The sequence below is a fragment of the Petromyzon marinus genome, chromosome 1 (genome assembly GCF_048934315.1).
Source record: "Petromyzon marinus isolate PM22_M1 ecotype Great Lakes invasive population chromosome 1, UKy_Petmar_22M1.pri1.0, whole genome shotgun sequence".
NCBI classification, from domain to species: Eukaryota; Metazoa; Chordata; class Hyperoartia; order Petromyzontiformes; family Petromyzontidae; genus Petromyzon; species Petromyzon marinus.
In genome coordinates, this window is record NC_133667.1 from 10269032 (window position 1) to 10287056 (window position 18025).

The 18025-nt window shown below is 42.8% G+C and overlaps 1 protein-coding gene across 1 annotated transcript; it reads right to left on the bottom strand.

Moving 5' to 3' along the window:
• Positions 1-470: 470 nt before the first annotated feature.
• On the bottom strand, positions 471-15622 carry LOC142920223 (uncharacterized). Its single transcript, XM_076062748.1, has 6 exons — positions 14983-15622; positions 11216-11326; positions 9939-10043; positions 7633-7691; positions 4192-4510; positions 471-3814 (listed from the first exon to the last, which is right to left on the bottom strand). The coding sequence occupies exons 1-6, from the start codon at positions 15152-15154 to the stop codon at positions 3282-3284; spliced, it is 1299 nt and encodes a 432-aa protein (XP_075918863.1). The 5' UTR covers positions 15155-15622; the 3' UTR covers positions 471-3281.
• Positions 15623-18025: the final 2403 nt, after the last annotated feature.

Genomic DNA, 18025 nt, shown 5'->3' on the forward strand with positions numbered 1-18025 from the left:
TAATTCGTCGTCGACTGCTCAGAAACCGCGCTATAACGGGCGCATGCCGCGTTATAACGAGCGTTTGGCAACGCTTTGTGCGAAAAGTGTTTTTCTCACGGAAGAACTGCGCTATAGCAAAAACGCGTTGAATGAACACGATAAGCAAGGACGTGCCATACGGTATTACAGCACATTGAAACAAATTGTGTCTGTCTGGCTGTAAGAAGGGGGGGATGGTCACAAACTCGATGTACACGCAGTCCTCGACTTACGAGCCGCACTTCCAAACCAGCTTCCATGCGATTTTTTAAAAGTTCAAAAGTACGAACTCCTACTTGTGAACTGAACCGCAGAACTATTTTGTTGTTTAGCAGAGCGATCCTCTGCAAGATGTATTGAGTCACAGCATGCCGCTGGGAGTGTGTGAAAGTGGATGTGCGTTTGTAAAAGCGAGTGTGTGTGTGTGTGTGCATGTGCACATGCCCCCCCCCCCCCCCCCGTGTGTGTGGGGTGTGTTAGTGCATTGGATATCACGCTGTGCTACTAACCCGGTGACCCGAGGTCGATTCCCACTCGCGACAAATACCAGTGACGATAATCTGAATGGGTCTTGGGTCTCACCTAGGTCAAACCCAGCCTCAAATGAGTACCTGGTGCAGTGTGTAAACACCGTCACTGACGAATAAGAGGCGGCCGGGCGTGGTGCTGGCCACCCACCCCATCGTGTGCCGGGCCGGCCTTCATAGGCGCTGCATGTGAACAGCACTTGCCCCAACAATATGTTTAGGCTTAACGGGGGGTCGTTGTCGTGTGTATGGATGCGCGCACGTGCCTCTGTGTGTGTGTGCAATTTTGGGGACACATTACACCCCTTCCGACAAGTACTCGAGGTAATACAAATGTATGTTACTTTATGTTATGTTTTACTACACAGTATTTATTACAATATTACATGAAAATGCAAAACCTTCCTTGTAAATTTAACAATGCTTTTATAACAGGGACCGTATGTGTATTTAAATGCATAATAAAGGTTATTTCGGGTTAGACCGCGTAAATATAAATGTGTCGTTAAACCCGCCACCACCCGACGCAGCCAATTAGTAAGGGTTGTCACGTAAACAAGGGTGCCATTTAGTTACTACTTCAGCACACCGGTATGTTGGAGAGTAAACCCACTGAATTTAGAATTCGAGTACGACGTTTTGCTGGTGATTTCAACCAGCTTCATCAGGCGATTTGTCAGAATTGTGAAAAAGTCTTCCTGTTTTGGTCTTAAGTAGATTAAAGGTAATGTCATCACTGTCAACTTATCAGGTGCGAATGGGGGTTAACGTAGTCACAATAAATTACAATGGTTCGTGCTAATCTGAGAATATGCAGAACCAATTATTGATCAAAAGCAATGTATAAACATACAACAAGGTGATGATTTGGACGAAAAAAAGTGCTCTATTTAGCCTGATTGATCGTGTGGTTTGCACGAAACGAGATTCTGCTTCATCCAGGAAAATAGGTTCTGCTGGTTGGCATTCGGGCTCAGGTAAAAACATGTCGGATTATCAGGTGTGGCGTTCACAAACTCCAGGACTTAGTATCGACAAGGCTCCATTATTGCAACACACTACGGGACGTCAGGCAAAAACATTAGGACGCTGCAGTGTTTACAACATTCTTTGGCACATGTCTTGACGGGTCCTGCAAGATCCGTCCATGTCCGTCCATTGCTCTCAAAGCTGCATTGGCTTCCGGTTGCGGAACGAATACATGCTCATTACAAAGTTCTTGCTACAAATGAAAAATAATACCTTGCTGATCTCGTCAAGGATCATAAACCATCACACAAACTCCGGTCAACTTCGCAGAGGCTTTTGGCCATATAATATTAGTAAGCCACTGGAGCAATGCACTTTTAAATCTAAATTAAAAACTAATTTCTTGATAACTGCACCTCCAATTAATATGGTTGGCTACGTATGGTGCAAAATAAGTTCAACAAATATATACATATATTGTGCATATGAATCCTGCTACCTCGGTACACACACTACTGAAGCTATGTTGCAACATCAGCCTGGGCCGTCATAATCATTCAGGATGGTGGCGACCACGTGGTCGCTCACATAGCACTTGACTGCCTCAGGTCAAGCAGGATACTGGAATCCCTTTCGCCACCACCACATGGAATCGTTCCTCAGATTGGCAAACTTGACATCAGACCATGGTTAGGGGATAGTTGCGGTGAGTCTGGAGATGGCTGGTGGAAGTCCAATCTGGGTGCACATAATCTGATACTGTGGCAGAGGAGTTGTTTATTCTTGATTTTCAGGAACGTTCGACATCAAAATCGTCTGAGAATGGAGGCTGCCAAGTAAGACTAAGCTGCCCTGGGGAATTTATCATCAGTGTCATGGCTGTCCCCGAGTCTCTGGATATCATTCTGCTTAATGGGCTGAAGATTCCCTGGGTATTGGGAAGCAGAGGGCAACTCGTGTGACAACCAGGCGGTGGTCTGTGTTAGAAGGTGCCTCCGCTCCATGGAAAACCCTTGGTCAGGATATGATCTATATCTGTCGTTGCGTGACCATCATTTGAGATCCAAGTTTGTGGATGTTCAATTTACGATACCATGAGCGGACAACAGTGAGGACCTCACATGAGCAGGACAGAAGTCTGGTCGTCTTGTCTTTGGGAATCCTGGAGCCAAAAAGCCCTATGACAGATTCTAAGTCGCTGTGGTTGGTGCCTGTAACGGCATTCAATCTCCAAGGGATGTGACATGTCTTGCCTTGAGATATAAAGCAGCGAGCCATTTAATTGATCATTGAATTGGTATTTTTCATAAGGGCTTGACAGTTCAGTTGGTGTATATACAACAATAACCCACAAATGTCCTTGTCGGTGCTGAATTCTGGCCAGCAAGATTCGTGGTGAGACGGGTGTCCATGTTACAAGCGCTTTGTTGAAAGGTAGCCTAATGAGCGCGACCCCAAAAACGCGATGTTGACCTCCAGAATTCAGGATGATTGCGCCGTCAATGGTGGCTTGATCACTTCCTGTGAGTCTGGTCTCAATAATACCAGCTGATATGAAATTATATTTGGCCAGCTAGTGTACGATGGACTCCTGAAGTATTCTGTCCCGTTCGTGGTTAGCATATTCCAGACATCAATACAGAACGTTGCTCACAGGTCTGGCTTTACCTTCTTTGGTGTCGTTGCTGGCATCTCCAAAGATAATTTATATCGAAACTTGAGCTAATTTTTTTTCATGAATAAGTTATTCAAAGTAATACACTTTTAATCGTTAACAGATTCAATGGTGAGGGACGCATCCCACACCGAGAGATCAACATGTAAGGGTTGAGAGAAGCGAGCATAAAATGTGTGTAGATGCTGATTACTGTCAGCGTTGTAAAATATCAGAACCCCTGCATCATAGTCCAGGCCAACACCAATTCTACGAAGATGTTCACCCACTTTCAGCTCAGTGCTTTGTTTGTCATGCCACGCCCTGTATTTGTTCTCATGTTTCCGTAAACACCAGGACATGCTGTTTAATCCCATCAGGCATGCACTGTCTCCTCCCTTCCGTGGAATCCTCTCATAAGCGACGCCAACACAAATTTTATCCACATCTCCCAAATGTACCACCCAGCAGTGGCACCCTGCAGAGAAGCTATCAAAGGACAGCACGTGCGTCCAGTGATCAAACCGATCTGGGTGATAGTTCTTTTCCAAGGGGTTGTCAATCCATGATGCTGTCTTGAGATCAGCTGAGATCAGAAGTTTTCTATGTGCCGTGTCTGGATTAAGATTTGGCGAGCATTTCACTGCAATGAAACCAGTGACACACGTAGAAAGACATAACCACAATTATTTTTCATATTGTGTTGCATATCAAATCCATATTAAATGTTTTCATACATTAATAATACGTTGAGACACATTGTCTTAGTTTGGAGATTAATCAAGCAACCTATCGTTCAGTATTCAGACTTATTTTACCTGTATTGCATGAACAAAACCATATCTATAACAAAATTGTACATGAACAAAAATACGAAATGTTATTAATCATATATTTACGTAATGTAACCATATATTTTGGACTAATCATACAGAAAAAAAAACATTTCAGATCAGGTCTTTGTATGAGGGGCTGATACCACAGTGAAATAGGCTCAGTTATCCATTAGAGCCCACATACCTGCAGAGTCAAGCAGGTTCTGTAGCTGCGTTCGCTTGTCCTGTCCAGCATGGATAATCTCCAGCAGCCCAATGCACATCTTCTCACCCTCACTAATAGAATATTTAAGTATAAAGACTGCACGTTCTGAGTTGTCAGTAGTTTCGTAAGCCTTCCAGTACACTGACATCTCAATGTTGTATTTTGTATACATCTCATACAAGACAAAGAAGGTGTTTTCTAAGATTCGTTTATACACTTCTGGCAGCAACGTGTGCAACTGCCACCAAACTTCAGCATCACTTGACTTCATTTGCTTCTTGATGAGCATGCGTAGTTTCTGTCCACGCAGAAAGAGGCCACAATGGTCATTTATTTTAATGTGCTCTTTGGTTCGTTGTAGATGTTATTTTTTGTATTACAATTCCTCCAGAATTGCTAAAAATAGAGCACTACTTTATGAAACATTTACAGTTGTTCTTCTTATGGATAAATGGCCTTGCCATAGCAAAATGGAATTTCCCACAAATGGTTTAGGACCGCCCAAGGCATTAACATTATTTGTGCAGGATCCCACAATTGTTATAAAGGTGATAACTGACTTCTCAAAGGCCTTATTTTACTCTTTCTTCACTGACTATTAATCTTCATGTGATAAGACCTTTTTGTTCCCCTGTGCGAATATGAATTGCGTATTGTAGTAGCGCCAGCTGGTGACCAGCAGCGGCAACTGCAGTGTACAAACAGTACACATGCCGGTGAGCATATACACGGCTGTGTCGGCAGGGCAGAGGAACTGGGGCAAGGGTCATGGAGGGCCCCATTAGGAACCCCTGGAACTTGCTAGTGGATTCGAGAAGGGAGGCGTGGCCAGGACAGAGCCAGGCTGTGCTGGTAGGATAAAAGGGGCCGAGAGTAGGAGCTCGAGGTTGCCGGTTCTGGGATTGGACTGTCTCGTCGTTGCTGTCGTCTCGTCGCCATCATCGCTGCCATCTTCACTCGATATTGCGCTGCTAGATAGACTGTTAGCTGTCTCGGTCAGTGCCGTCGATTGTTAGACGGCTAGTGTTGTGTCATAGGCTAGTGACTGCAGAGTGTGTGCAGGCGAGATTGTGTGTTAAATAATGAAGGTGCCTCCACAAACCTCGTCTCCGAAGTCACTGCACTAAAAGTGTATTAACACATGTGTAGTGACATAGAATAAGTAATGTAACAGCATAGCGCTGGCTGCTGGTGGGGAAGGGGATCTGCGGCTTACCGCAGCCCTGACGTCAGCAGGCCACGTGATACACCAGAGAGGATATCTGGGGGAAAGTTTACAGAAGGGGCACGTGGGGGAAGCCCGGGAACCCGCAAGTAGGTTCTAGAGAGGGGCGCGGTCAGAGCGACGCCACCCTGGGGAATAAAATGGGGGCCCTGAGCGAGAGCTCGGACTGTCGTTTGGAGTGGGATCACCATCGTGCTGTTCATCGCCATCATCGCTGTCATCTCATCGCCATCATCGCTGTCATATTCACTCGATATTGCGCTGCTAAGACGGTAGTTGGCTGTCTCGGTTCAGCGCCGTCAGTGTTAGACAGCTAGTGTTGTGAAAAGTCTAGCCACCCATGTAGAGTTGTGTATAAACGAGCGACAGAAGAGTGTGGACCAGTGTAGGGTGTGTATTGTGCAAAGGGTGCTCGGTTAAATAAAATAAGTGCCTCCAAGTTTTATCGTCTCCGAGTAAGTCACTACACAGGTATCCCCAGGATGATGCCATGTTGTGATTAGGGCTGGATTATCCGATTATATTTCGTCATACAGTAAAAAAAAATGTCATAGAACACGCTATCGTTTCATAGACTGATTATGAAATGAATCAGACAACACAAATAAGTGTCGGGAATTTTTTCAAAATTTCTGGTCTCATGTGTGAAGTTATCTGCAGCTTGGCGTCATAATTTGCAACAGCCGTGTCACACTGGGTGTGACATGTAGGGGGTTTCACATTTAACATGGAATGTTTGACCAATGTTGGCCCAACGTTGGTCCAATATTGCACTTTTACTGGGTTCTCAACTTTCGGAGGAAGGATGTGGGATGGCCGCCATTTTAAAGGGCCGAAGTAATGAACAACCATAAAAAAGTACAGTCATACCTCCGTATACGACCGCTTTGGAATATGTCGAATTTGGTATATGTCGTGTTTTGACGAGAAAAAAATGTCTTGGGATACAACGTCTTGCTTGGGATACGACGCGCTTGCTAGAACTTGTATGGGTTGGGATGAGTCACCGCGTACCCGCGTATACCCCGTTCACGACTGAAACAAAGCGCCGCTCATTAGATTGCCTGTACAGTAGATCTCGTTCAGTGCATAACCCTTGCTATGACTCTCTGTGAATTTTCACGTTTTTTTTGTCATCTTAATTTATTTATGCATTTTAGTTATAAGTAGTGTCTACATTATATTATACAACCCCATTAATGTATAATATGCCATATAAAATATCATTCTTATACTCTGAAACGGATTATTTCCTTTCCCTTTATTTCTTATGGGAAAAATTAGTTTGGTATACGTCATTTCCGGTATAAGTCCTACCTTCTGGAACGAATTAACGATGTATACCGAGGTACCACTGTAGTCGATTCCAAATTCTGGTTAATGTAATAATTTAACTGACTTATCATTCCAGTTATAGCTGTGATTGAATGTGTGACATTTGAGCTTGGAGACCATCTATTGTACATTTATTTTGCGGATTACTTGCATGGACTGTATAAGAAAATGCTACTTATAAGATAGTTTGGGAAATATAATGCAATTTAAAAATAATTCTTATCGTGGTGTTGGATAAGGTTTTCACGGATAAGAATTGCATTTTTATATATAGCTTAAATGCAACAGCATCTCAAAGCGACGTATAAATACAATAACATGCAAAACACATCAGAGTGAAAATAGAGCAAGAGAGAGAAAGAAACGTAAAACAATGAGATATTCAAAAGATCCATGGCAGAGGGACATGACGAACACGGGGACAAAACATTGACCTATGAAAGCACAGTAAGGCAACAGAAAAACGAGAGTCCCAGCACCAGCAGACACTCAGAAAAGTCTGGTAAACAAGGCGACCGCTGGTGTTGCGATCAAAACGTCGTGATATATTATTTTTATTTTGTTTTCTTTTTCTACCTACGTGACTTTACCGAAAGAACCAAAGAGTATGGATTCCTGCAGTCACCAAAGCTTCAAATCAAGATTAAGACAGGAAAAACAACTCACAACACCACACCACCACATCAAAATTAGCTGTAAGATTGTTCTAGGAGACTCTACACACCACAATTAAACAGTAGTAGCTCCCACTAGAGCACAAGAGTTCCTGCGCCGCAATACCATGTCAGTCAGGCCCCGGGGAAAGTCCCCACACTTTGGTGTTATGAGAGCGAGGCCACGGAACATGCTGCGTGACTTACCTCAATGTCGTTGGAAATTTCCATAAGAGGACAAGTCTCTGTCCCCTCTTGAGTAACATCTGTTCGTGTACAAGAGGGCAACGTGACATAAGACCACTAAGTCACATCTACTGAAATCCTTGCTCAGGATGCTGCTGAGAGTGAAATTCCTGCTTTGTGCTGTAATGGCTATGCTATAATGGGGGAAAAGCCGAAAGTGAACCTCAGTTCGTCAGTAAACTACAATAAACTACTTTTGTAGAAAATGATTGGAAGGCACATGACCATAGTGGTAGTATAGGTGGAAGATTATACGTGATGTTTACTGTCCACTGATATTTACAATTGTGCAGAAATTACTTTTCATAAATGCTTCACGCAGGGCCACGAAAATCTGCCGTGCATGATGCAAATGCTTGTCAATAAGGAATATGACTAACACCTTGACAAATATTAATTTGCAGGAAAACCTCGCCGAACGTGGCTGTTACATTCCTGGAAAGTGCCGTGTTGGGCAAAACCATGTTCGATGAATAGACCTTATTGAAAATAACTAATTCTACATTACATCCACCCTTGTTATTGTAATAAAGGATGCTGAGTCGCTCTCCATTGTGTGTGCGTGTACACTCTTTCAGTTTCACCTCAACACAAAACCCTCATCTCCATTACTTTCCCCCACACAGCGGCACTCACGCCCAATGCTCTCCCTTGATGTTGAATTGCCAGCCCGACGCTTGCCCCTAACACTGTCACTTTAACGTTAACGATCCGTCATCTAGGCGTCCGTATGACTGCAGACCTCAATGAGTGGACTGCTAAATGCGTGTGGCAATGTGTCAACATTTGCGTTGTGCGTGAGCGTGTTGAGGCTTACATTATCGCAACAAGAAAACAATGGGCAAAAACATGCATGGTAAATACATCGTTCTCACAGTTGATTCATTCACATCAGAATGCCTTCCAACGGAAGTCTATCTAACAACTGCACTTTTTGCACTAAAGTCATCAATTTTCTTTGCTTATTCTCACTTGAATCATCACCACTCATCTTATGCTTAGTGACCATGATTAAAAAGTGAGAACGCATGAGGGTGTTGGTCAGGGAATATTGCGATAAGATATTCATATGCAGCATCTACAATACAGTTTCGTATAGCCGAAACATCGCCCTTGTGTTCTGAAAAAATAGACCTGATTCAGTAACCCGTGTATATCCGCAACACCTTGTATAGTGGTAAAAAAACACATATTCGTCAAGGTATTTTTTCGTTTCAGATTTGTTTTTTTTAATGCACCAATATATCTATTATCAGCAATGTGGAAAATCGCCAAGGTGAGGCGTTTCAGTTGCTTCATAAAGAGGAAATGTTGGCCCTAAATGTGTAGCAAATGTTTGGATCATAGCATTATGTTGTACAAGGTGGCCATAAAGTCCCTTTGCATGTGTTGCCCTCCATTCGCAGCACACAACTGGATTATGCCCAAGTTTTCCTTTACAGATGTTTCTAAGTGGATGACTGCATACTGTAAAATAAATTCTGCACAGCTGTTTTAAGCTCCTCAATATTTATCAAACCATAGTATGAGGTATTCAATTATCGTTGCTAATTCCCCAAACAGAATTAATAATTCCCCAAAGATAATTATTATCACAAGTTGTCAGGTCTGGGCTTCGGATCAGCCACGTCATATCAGATCCTCTCCTAACCCATCGTCCATTGAATTTGGAAATAAAATATTCCTGAATTGCGAGGGCATAATGCGCTGGAGAACAATATTTCATGCAAAGGAATGTTGTGGCCATCCTGCAGATGAGTTAGTGGACAGCTTCAATAACCTGATCAATTTCAAACATTCTGCCAGTGAATGTTCAAAGCTGGCAGTGCCACACTAAGAGATTTAAGTTTTGGTGACCACATTCGCATTCTGGAATATATATCTTTTTTTATCGATATAAGAGATGGCCACGTCGGCCTTTTTATGTCCTGATGCAGGTCAATTGAAGCCATCTTTTGCGGGGTAAATTGTTAATTGGTTGGTTTGGGTTGGTCATAATGTGTGTATTATGTATGTAAATATGCTGACCTTGCATGAGCGAAATTCTCTGCAATAATGAGTTTTCTAATTAGATTTCTGCATAGTTTGATCTTAGACACTGCACAAATTCTTTCAGGTTTTCATGACATGCACTTGTAAGTATTCCAATTAATCTACAGCCCTGATTCGTTATCTAATGAGTTACGATTGGGCCACTCATGGATTAATTGGAAGCATTGTCCCATTACTAAACAATTACACAGATTATATAAAAGTTTGTTACTTACAAAAGGGGTATAGGTGTTTCTTCTTCCGATACATCACTATGCCCAACACCACCGCCATCAGAACAACGAATGTCACAATTCCAGCAGGAATTACAACGGTTTGTTCTGCAGGTGACAAATTATCGGGGACACAAACATTCAGTAGCATATACATTTGACATTTTCAATAACATTTGAAGCCATTTGTACATCACCATCTGAATTTATCTTACGTTGACACCTTTGCTTTTTCAGGAGCATGTGTTTCAGCAGCAAAATATGAAATGGATTCACTTTCTGAGTTTCATCAGCAGAGTGTGGCCCACTATGCTCCTGGATTCCCAGATGTAATTGATAAGAGCTCTCAATGAACATCGTGGCAACCGTTCAATACCGCACTATATTAGCCTTGTTGTGGTAATCTATAGGTAATGAAGTAAATATAAATCACTACACAAACAAAAGTCTTCTGAACCAATACCGTATATATTTTAATGTGTACATGCTCCTAGTGGACAGCAGGGGGCAGTGCAGAAAAATCCATTGTCGTTCTGTACTTTGTATGCCCCAAATCTTCTCAAGGCTTCAATCCACACTAACTCCAATTTATTTTTCCTAATTTCTTTCTGCTGCAAGTGGAATGTCGTAGCCATGGTATATTTGATGGACTTGGGGGTAGTTGCCAATGACCAAATATATTCTTCCTTTTTTGCTGAGGGTGCAACACCAAGCTTCAAAAATGCTTGACGCTTTTGTAGCAACGGATCTGTGCATACACGTGTATTTAATGTGTGGCATGTCACATAAGAACTGAATAATGATGTTGCAAGCACGGAGCTCTATCTGGTCTCTGCGAAAATATTCAGAACAGCCGTACTGATGAGACTTTAATCACATCCAATATGCATATATTACTTAAAATTACAAGTTTATGCAATATCCTTTAAATCAAATGTCTCTTATGCTATTAATATATTGCACATTTATAATAATTTAAACTTGTAACATGCACAGTATTCACCTTTGAAGAGAGAGAACGACTCAGAGGTGCAGGGAACCACAAAATTGGAAGGCAGCCTGCACTAATAAAAAAAAGCTGTGTTCCTCTATAGATGAATGTGGATTGCTCTCTGCAGGTAAACGAGGGTATGGCACCTTGACGCCCTTGAGAAGAGAGTTTCGTATTTTTGACATCCACCAACCCTCACCTCCAGTGCTGGATTATAGGCGTCCGCCATCACATTTGATTAGAGATGCTGGTAACAATGGCTATAAAGATGGATAACAAAAAATCTCACCTGTGTTTAGTATGACCGTACAAGGCTGTGAAGGACGAACCCGACTATATCCATCCTTGCACCGACACACGGTGTCACTAGTGGGAGTACAGTCCTGTTGAACATCTTCATCTACACAACAGTGAACAAAAACATTTATTTTTCAGCCGTGTGTTTAATCTACAAAATTTATTTGTCTTGGAATAAAGAATATATATCACCGGGCTCTGTCAAAATTGATAGACAAGTGGAAATCGATTGACCTACTCTGAGCTACTCTCATTAATTTTATTAAATACAACAAATTAATGACATAAAAAATAGCCATTTTGATTAAACATGTATTACAACACTAACGTCAACAATCTCTTCAAGCAACGTTTATCACTACTTCCTCATTCATTAGCTCTATTAATCAATTACGACTTCACGCTCGTAATGCCATCAAAACCTCAGCTTTAACTAACACAATACATCTGAATATAATTAAGGAAGGCCTATTTTCACCAACCACTAAATATATTCATCTTACATTAATCTAACCCGCCAATATCAAACCAATGAACCAACAATCAACTCTAATCAGTTTAACCATTCTGGCGAATTGCCCGATGATGCTGGATGTAATTACCAGCCAAATGTCGCACTCAAAAACTATAAATGTTGTGGATTCACTCTTTAACACACCGGTGGGCTAAAGTAGTGAACTATTTGTCTTTTGTCAACGTGACACTTTTTTTTGCTGATTGGCCGTGTCGGGTGGTGGACGGTTACGACACATTTATAAATAACGCGATCTAACCCAAAAACGATTATTATGAATCAACTCTAATGATTACACTGGTGCACCTGCATGGCTCTTCTGACGATGTCATCAGGCTAGAAGCTATTTGAGTGTAACCTGGTCGATTAGGTTAAAGATTAAACGGCGCATATAATCGCGTCCCTTACCGACGAGACTTAAGAGAATCGCAGCTAAGGAAGAGCGATCACGTAATGGCTGCGTGGTTGACTCGGTACGCGATCGGCCTTGACAGCTCTCTGGGATATCTTCCCTTCCCTGACATGCACATGGCTTGCTGTTGAGAACCAGGCAGTCATGGGACAGGGGCGGTGGAGGTAGCGAATGGAGATGGGAGAGCATCATGCTGAAGGCTTTGGCAAGAGTTGTCGATGCTGTTGGCGCCCTTCCGGTGTGAAAATTAAGATTCTACACCAGTTGTTGGAAGTTCCCGGTGTGTGTGTTTTAGAGTATTTGGTTGCTCTAAATGTCGACGTGATGAGCCACTTCGTTGAGCCATAATTTACGGCCAGGTCGCTTCTGAAAAATCTATGTAGCTCAGTGGGTGTGACCTGGTGAAATAAAGTTTTTTTTTAGTGTGACCCCAAGAGAATGAGTGTGTGTGCTGCAGAGGTGGCAAGAGACACAGAGGCGAAATAAAACACGGTACTACCAAAAATAAATTTCATTAAATGATCACCTCCATGGGCGCTGAAGATCGCGGCCAAGAGTGAGGCATAGTGGGCACTGCTTAGAGGGGAGCTGAGCTTTTGACACCTAATGATCAGTGCCGGATTAAACTTGTGCGGGGCCTGCAGCATATGTTATAAAGGGGCCCTAAATAAAAAAACACGTAAATATAAAAACACATTTTAACTTGCAAAGTAAAGTAATTGTATGTTTTCATTTGCTATACAGCCAGATAATACGACAAATCGCTAACCTTAAACACCCAGTCGTTCAGAAAAGTTGAAGGCAGTATAGTACTATAGTAATAGAGCAAGTGCAGAATCACTGAACCGGAATTGATAGCTTGAAAGCGTTTAGCGCGGTACCTTGAAAGTGCGGGGGCCCGTAGCATTTGTACTACGACAATTCGGCACTGCTAATGATGCTGGATGGAATCTCCAGTGAAACGCCATGGCATTGTCAACATTTTGCTTGTGCAATGATTGGGTTGTAGAGGTTTGAATTATTCTCACGTGTGTGGATTGTGCACGTGATTGGGAGGGGGGGGGGGTGTTGATCCGGAGTGGTTTAGGTGCACGTGTGGCGCTTTTCGCGAGTTTCGCTTACTTGCGAGTAATTCCCTCCTATACATTTTGGTATAAACGAGTCGACTGAGGTCCATTAAAAATAACGCGAAATGTAAGCAGGGAAAGTGCTGCGGCTAGCGCTCCCCAGAGTACTGGAATGATAACTGTGCGTTGTTCTCAAACACCTGCATCTCCTGAGGAGTCATCCTCCTAAATTCCTCACCATCACCACCACCACTGTCATCAAATCATTATCAAAGGTAAAACAGGTTGTTCTGTATCATTCATTATATATTTATTGTAGTAATTCTTATCTAAGATTTACAATTTTCCCACCGATGTTCATTCGTACTAGGAACGTAACCCCATTTTTGTTCTCATTGGAACAAGGCTTCTCCATTCGCGTGCGTTTTCAAGAACGCAACCCTCGCCGATAGAGGGTTTACTGTATAAGTGTAGTAGTCTTGTATGGAGACAGAGTCGTCGTAGGAGGCAACACGCTTATTTTGTATAATTATAACAGTAACACAACTAGGTCCCTAACACGAAGGGGTAATGGCCCCTTCCACCTACAACCTAGGGAGGGGTACACCCTCCGGGCTAACGTACCCCCAGCCACTCGACTCTGCTCCTATAGCCCTCCGGCTAGCTGGACCTAGGGGAGGCTGATTGACCCACCGCTGGCTCGGAGGGTCCCCGACCACTTGCCCATCCAGACCCGGCCCTTAGAAGGACGTCGGGCTGAGGGATCCTCATGGTCCTAGCCTCCCGACCTCTGGCACCGCACTGAGTCCCGGCCCTTAGAAAGACGTCTGGCCTTGAGGCCCAGGGTCTTGTCTCCAGGCAGCTTCTTGACTTCGGCTTGAGGCAAACTGCCCTCTGCTCTCAGGATCCCGCCTTTTATACGATTCCCCACTGAGGGGCGGGGTCCTGTGGGATCACACACACCCCACAGCCCCCTCCCCTCAGGAGGGGTTCTGGTCCTGGGTAACCCAACCGGTCCGCACTGGTTTATACCGTTTGGCGTGTGCGTCTTCCAGCATGACCACCACGTAAGTGTTGAGCATTAGAAGCTCATCGGGAGCGCTGGCTGGGGGAGGCTGGGTTCCTGATTGTGCTGCTCAAGTCGAGTGTGTGTTATGTTTGAATAAAATCTTGAGATTTGAAAGTAATGGAAGGCGATTGCTTGACACATTAGACCTTGCTTTTGAACATTCTAGTTTTCTGAAAAAAGCTAATGTATTGGCATATTTGTCCATGTGACAACCTTATTTGATTGGCTCTTATGGGAGGTTGCGGGTTGTAGTAGAAAAAAATTGACATACCCCCCCCCCTATGCTTATCTTAATCCAAAATAAACTAATTATGAATCTTATTGGTCGTGAAAGCCTACGTATAAAAGTCACAAATGTTTAATCTCGTTAAAAATAATGCTCCTACTACTACATTAACGTGTAAAACAGAATTTGTTTAGACCAGTTTAAACCCTCTCATTTACCAAAAATGGTATTCTGAACATTTGTTTTTCTCTGATGTGACATAAACCAAATCAACCGATCCTTTTTCTATATGGGGACTAAAAAGATAAGTTGATGTGTAGAACAGATCTGACTACAGTATTCTTTCTACCAAATGAGCCCAACTGACTCATTTCACCATGAATTTCCCACTCCATTCCTCATTGCCTATATAACGCTATCTCTATTCTTTGACACTTATACACATGGAACCGACTGATGTGGAGCTCTTACAGAGTGCATCGCAGGTGCTGCACGTTTTGCATGCAGGATCGCGGTTTTCGACGTCCATGTAGTCCTTCCCTTGCGCACAAGCTGTGCAGAGAGAATGGTCGCCATCGGAATCGCAGTCGTAAAGCAATCTACTTCCTGTGAAATGGGCAAGTTCAAGAAACAAGGTGGTCATAAAACGTTTGTCTAATTTTTTTAAATCTACGATAAGTTGTTCAATGTGGATACATTTCTAATTGATGACAGGTTGTTTCTGCAAGGCATATTATTTCCAAAAAATTGTAATTCATTGCCTTTTAAATTTACACCATAGCCTGTTGTCATGAATTATCACAGGCTCTTAAACGTTTCCTTTATCGAAAAAAAGGAACGTGTCAGTAAATGTGGGCATTCCCGCACGGTTGAGAACTGCACAGCTGATGAAATCTAACGGAGACCAGTGGTGCTTGTAATACACTTTAGGCTGCCCAGATCTTTAATATAAATGCTCTGTTGCAAGCATTGCCATGATTGTATATGTCATGTTCCTTGCAGACACGATCATCACTTGCTTCTGTTGTCTATCTAAGGGGCCGTCCATAAATGACGTCACGCGATTTTGGACGATTTTTGACCCCCCCCCCCCCCCTTCGTCACACGGCGTCATGAAAAGTCAGACCCCCCGTCAAATATTACATCACAAAGCTCTGCCCCCCCCTCCCCCCAAAATAAAATAAAACATTTTGATTTAAAGCTTTCGTGACTGCAGTAATTCATATTCTTAGCTCTTTCAGTAAAGTCACTTTGAAGGGAAACAATAAAATAATAAAATATATAAAACAATAAAAATTCTCACGTTTCGACCATAACACAAACGGTCGTCATCAGGTGTGAAAAAACCAACGGCAAGAAACATTTGAAAGAAGTGTCGGTTTCCATTAATAAATGTATTTTTAAACGGTGTATTTATTTATTTATAAAAAGCGTCAGCGCCACGCGCAGCGATTTGGCAGTTTATTTAGAAGGACTAGTCCATCTATGTTCTAAAAAGAGGAGGGGGGAGACGAAAAAATAATGTATGCTGTCTGAAAGCCACCGTAAGCGTGAACAATCAATTAAGACCTGAAATGGTTTATCAAATCTTTCCAATGATTGCTAAGCCAGAATCCATCTTCTCGGTTGAAATTGTCTCTGTGCTTGTATATGTGGATAGCCTCATGAACGAATCTCTCATGGTAGCCAGATGGCTTACAAAGAACCTCTGTCTTGGAGAAGTCAATGTCATGTGAGCCTACTGAATTATAACAATGATCTGCCACAGCCGAGCTGTTGGTCCTACCGTGTTTAAGGTCTGCTTTGTGTTCACGAATGCGGTCCGAGACATGCCGTTTGGTTACTCCAATGTAACTACTACCACAGAGGCAACTTAGTTTGTAGACACCAGGGTACTATATGTCCGGAATCACATCTTTTACAGACGGAACCAGATCACCGATTTTATGTAATGTGTTGAAACGGACCTGGATCTTGTGTTTATTCAAGATTTTGGAGGTCTTTTTTTGTGATCCCCGCAATGTAGGGTAAAGTGATGGTTTTGAAAGGCTCCTCAAGAGGGTCCTTCTTCATGCTTTGAGTGATAGCTTTGTGGATTGTATAGTCGAAGTAACCATTAGCCTTAAGAGCTTGGTGTACGTGCTTGAGTTCACTGCCTATGTGTTCCTGGTCGGATATGCATTGGGCTCTATGGTACATAGTCTTGATGAGAGAATTCTTCTGTGATGGATGGTGGTGGGAATCCGGTTTCAGATAAGCATCCGTATGGGTAGCTTTCCTGTAGACAGAGTGGCTCATTGAACCATCAGGTCTCTTTTTTACTAGGACATCCAAAAAAGGTAGCTTGCCATCTTTTTCGACTTCCATAGTAAATCTGATGGCTGGGTGTATGGAATTGATGTGGTCGAAGAATTGGTCTAGAGCTGGCCGGCCATGTGGCCAGATGACAAAAGTGTCATGCACGTACCTCTTCCATAAGGTTGGGCGCAGAGTGGCAGTCTGTATGGCGTCAGTCTCAAATTTCTCCATTAAAATGTTAGCTATAACCGGAGATGGGGGGAGCCCATTGGGGTGCCCTCAGTTTGTTTGTAGAAAGTTCCATTCCAAGTGAAGTATGTATTGGATAAACAGTGTCTCACCAGGGGGGGTACCTCAGTGTTTAGTCCTTGATGAACCACGTCTTCAATGATTGCGATGGTGTCAGGTACAGGAACCTTGGTGAATAAGGAAACTACATCAAAACTGACAAGCAGGTCGTCTGGGGACAGGGAAATACCCTTGATTGTCGATACCAGGTGAGTAGAATTTTGTACCGCAGAGGTGGTTTTTCCAGTGAAAGGACGCAGGATTTCAGACAAAAAACGAGCCAGTTTGTAGGTGGGGGAGTTGATGTTAGAGACGATGGGACGAAGGGGTATATCTACATTATGTATTTTTGGTAAGCCGTATAATCTTGGTGGCCTAGCAGCAGAAGGTTTCAACGAAAACTGTTTAGATTGATCAATTAATGCGGTTGAATCAGAAATTATTTTGTTGGTTTGAGTGACGAGGCTGTTGGTGGGATCTGTTTTATTTTTGTATAACTACCATCGTCGAGTAATTCTTTAATTTTGTTGTTATATTCTATTTTATCCATGATGACAGTAGCATTGCCCTTGTCAGCTGAGGGGACTACAATGTCATCCCTCTTTTTTAATTTATATAATTCAAAACGCTCATCTTTGCTGAGGTTACTAGCTAGCATCTTAGCGTTTTTGAGGGTTGCAGCGATTTCAGATCTTGCTACGTCTGCAGCGATGTGACCCAGGCCCCTGAGAGCAACGTAGACATATTTGTCATTCGTGCCTTCAAATTGGTAGTTTCTATTATCTGCAATTTTGCCGATTATAAGAGGGTGGGTGGACCAGCAGATGGGTGAAAACTTTTATATTATCTGTGAAATCCACATATATGTGGAAAGCCATGGACTGTGCTGCAGACCAATTACAGTCCAAAGCAAGAGAACATTGTGCCA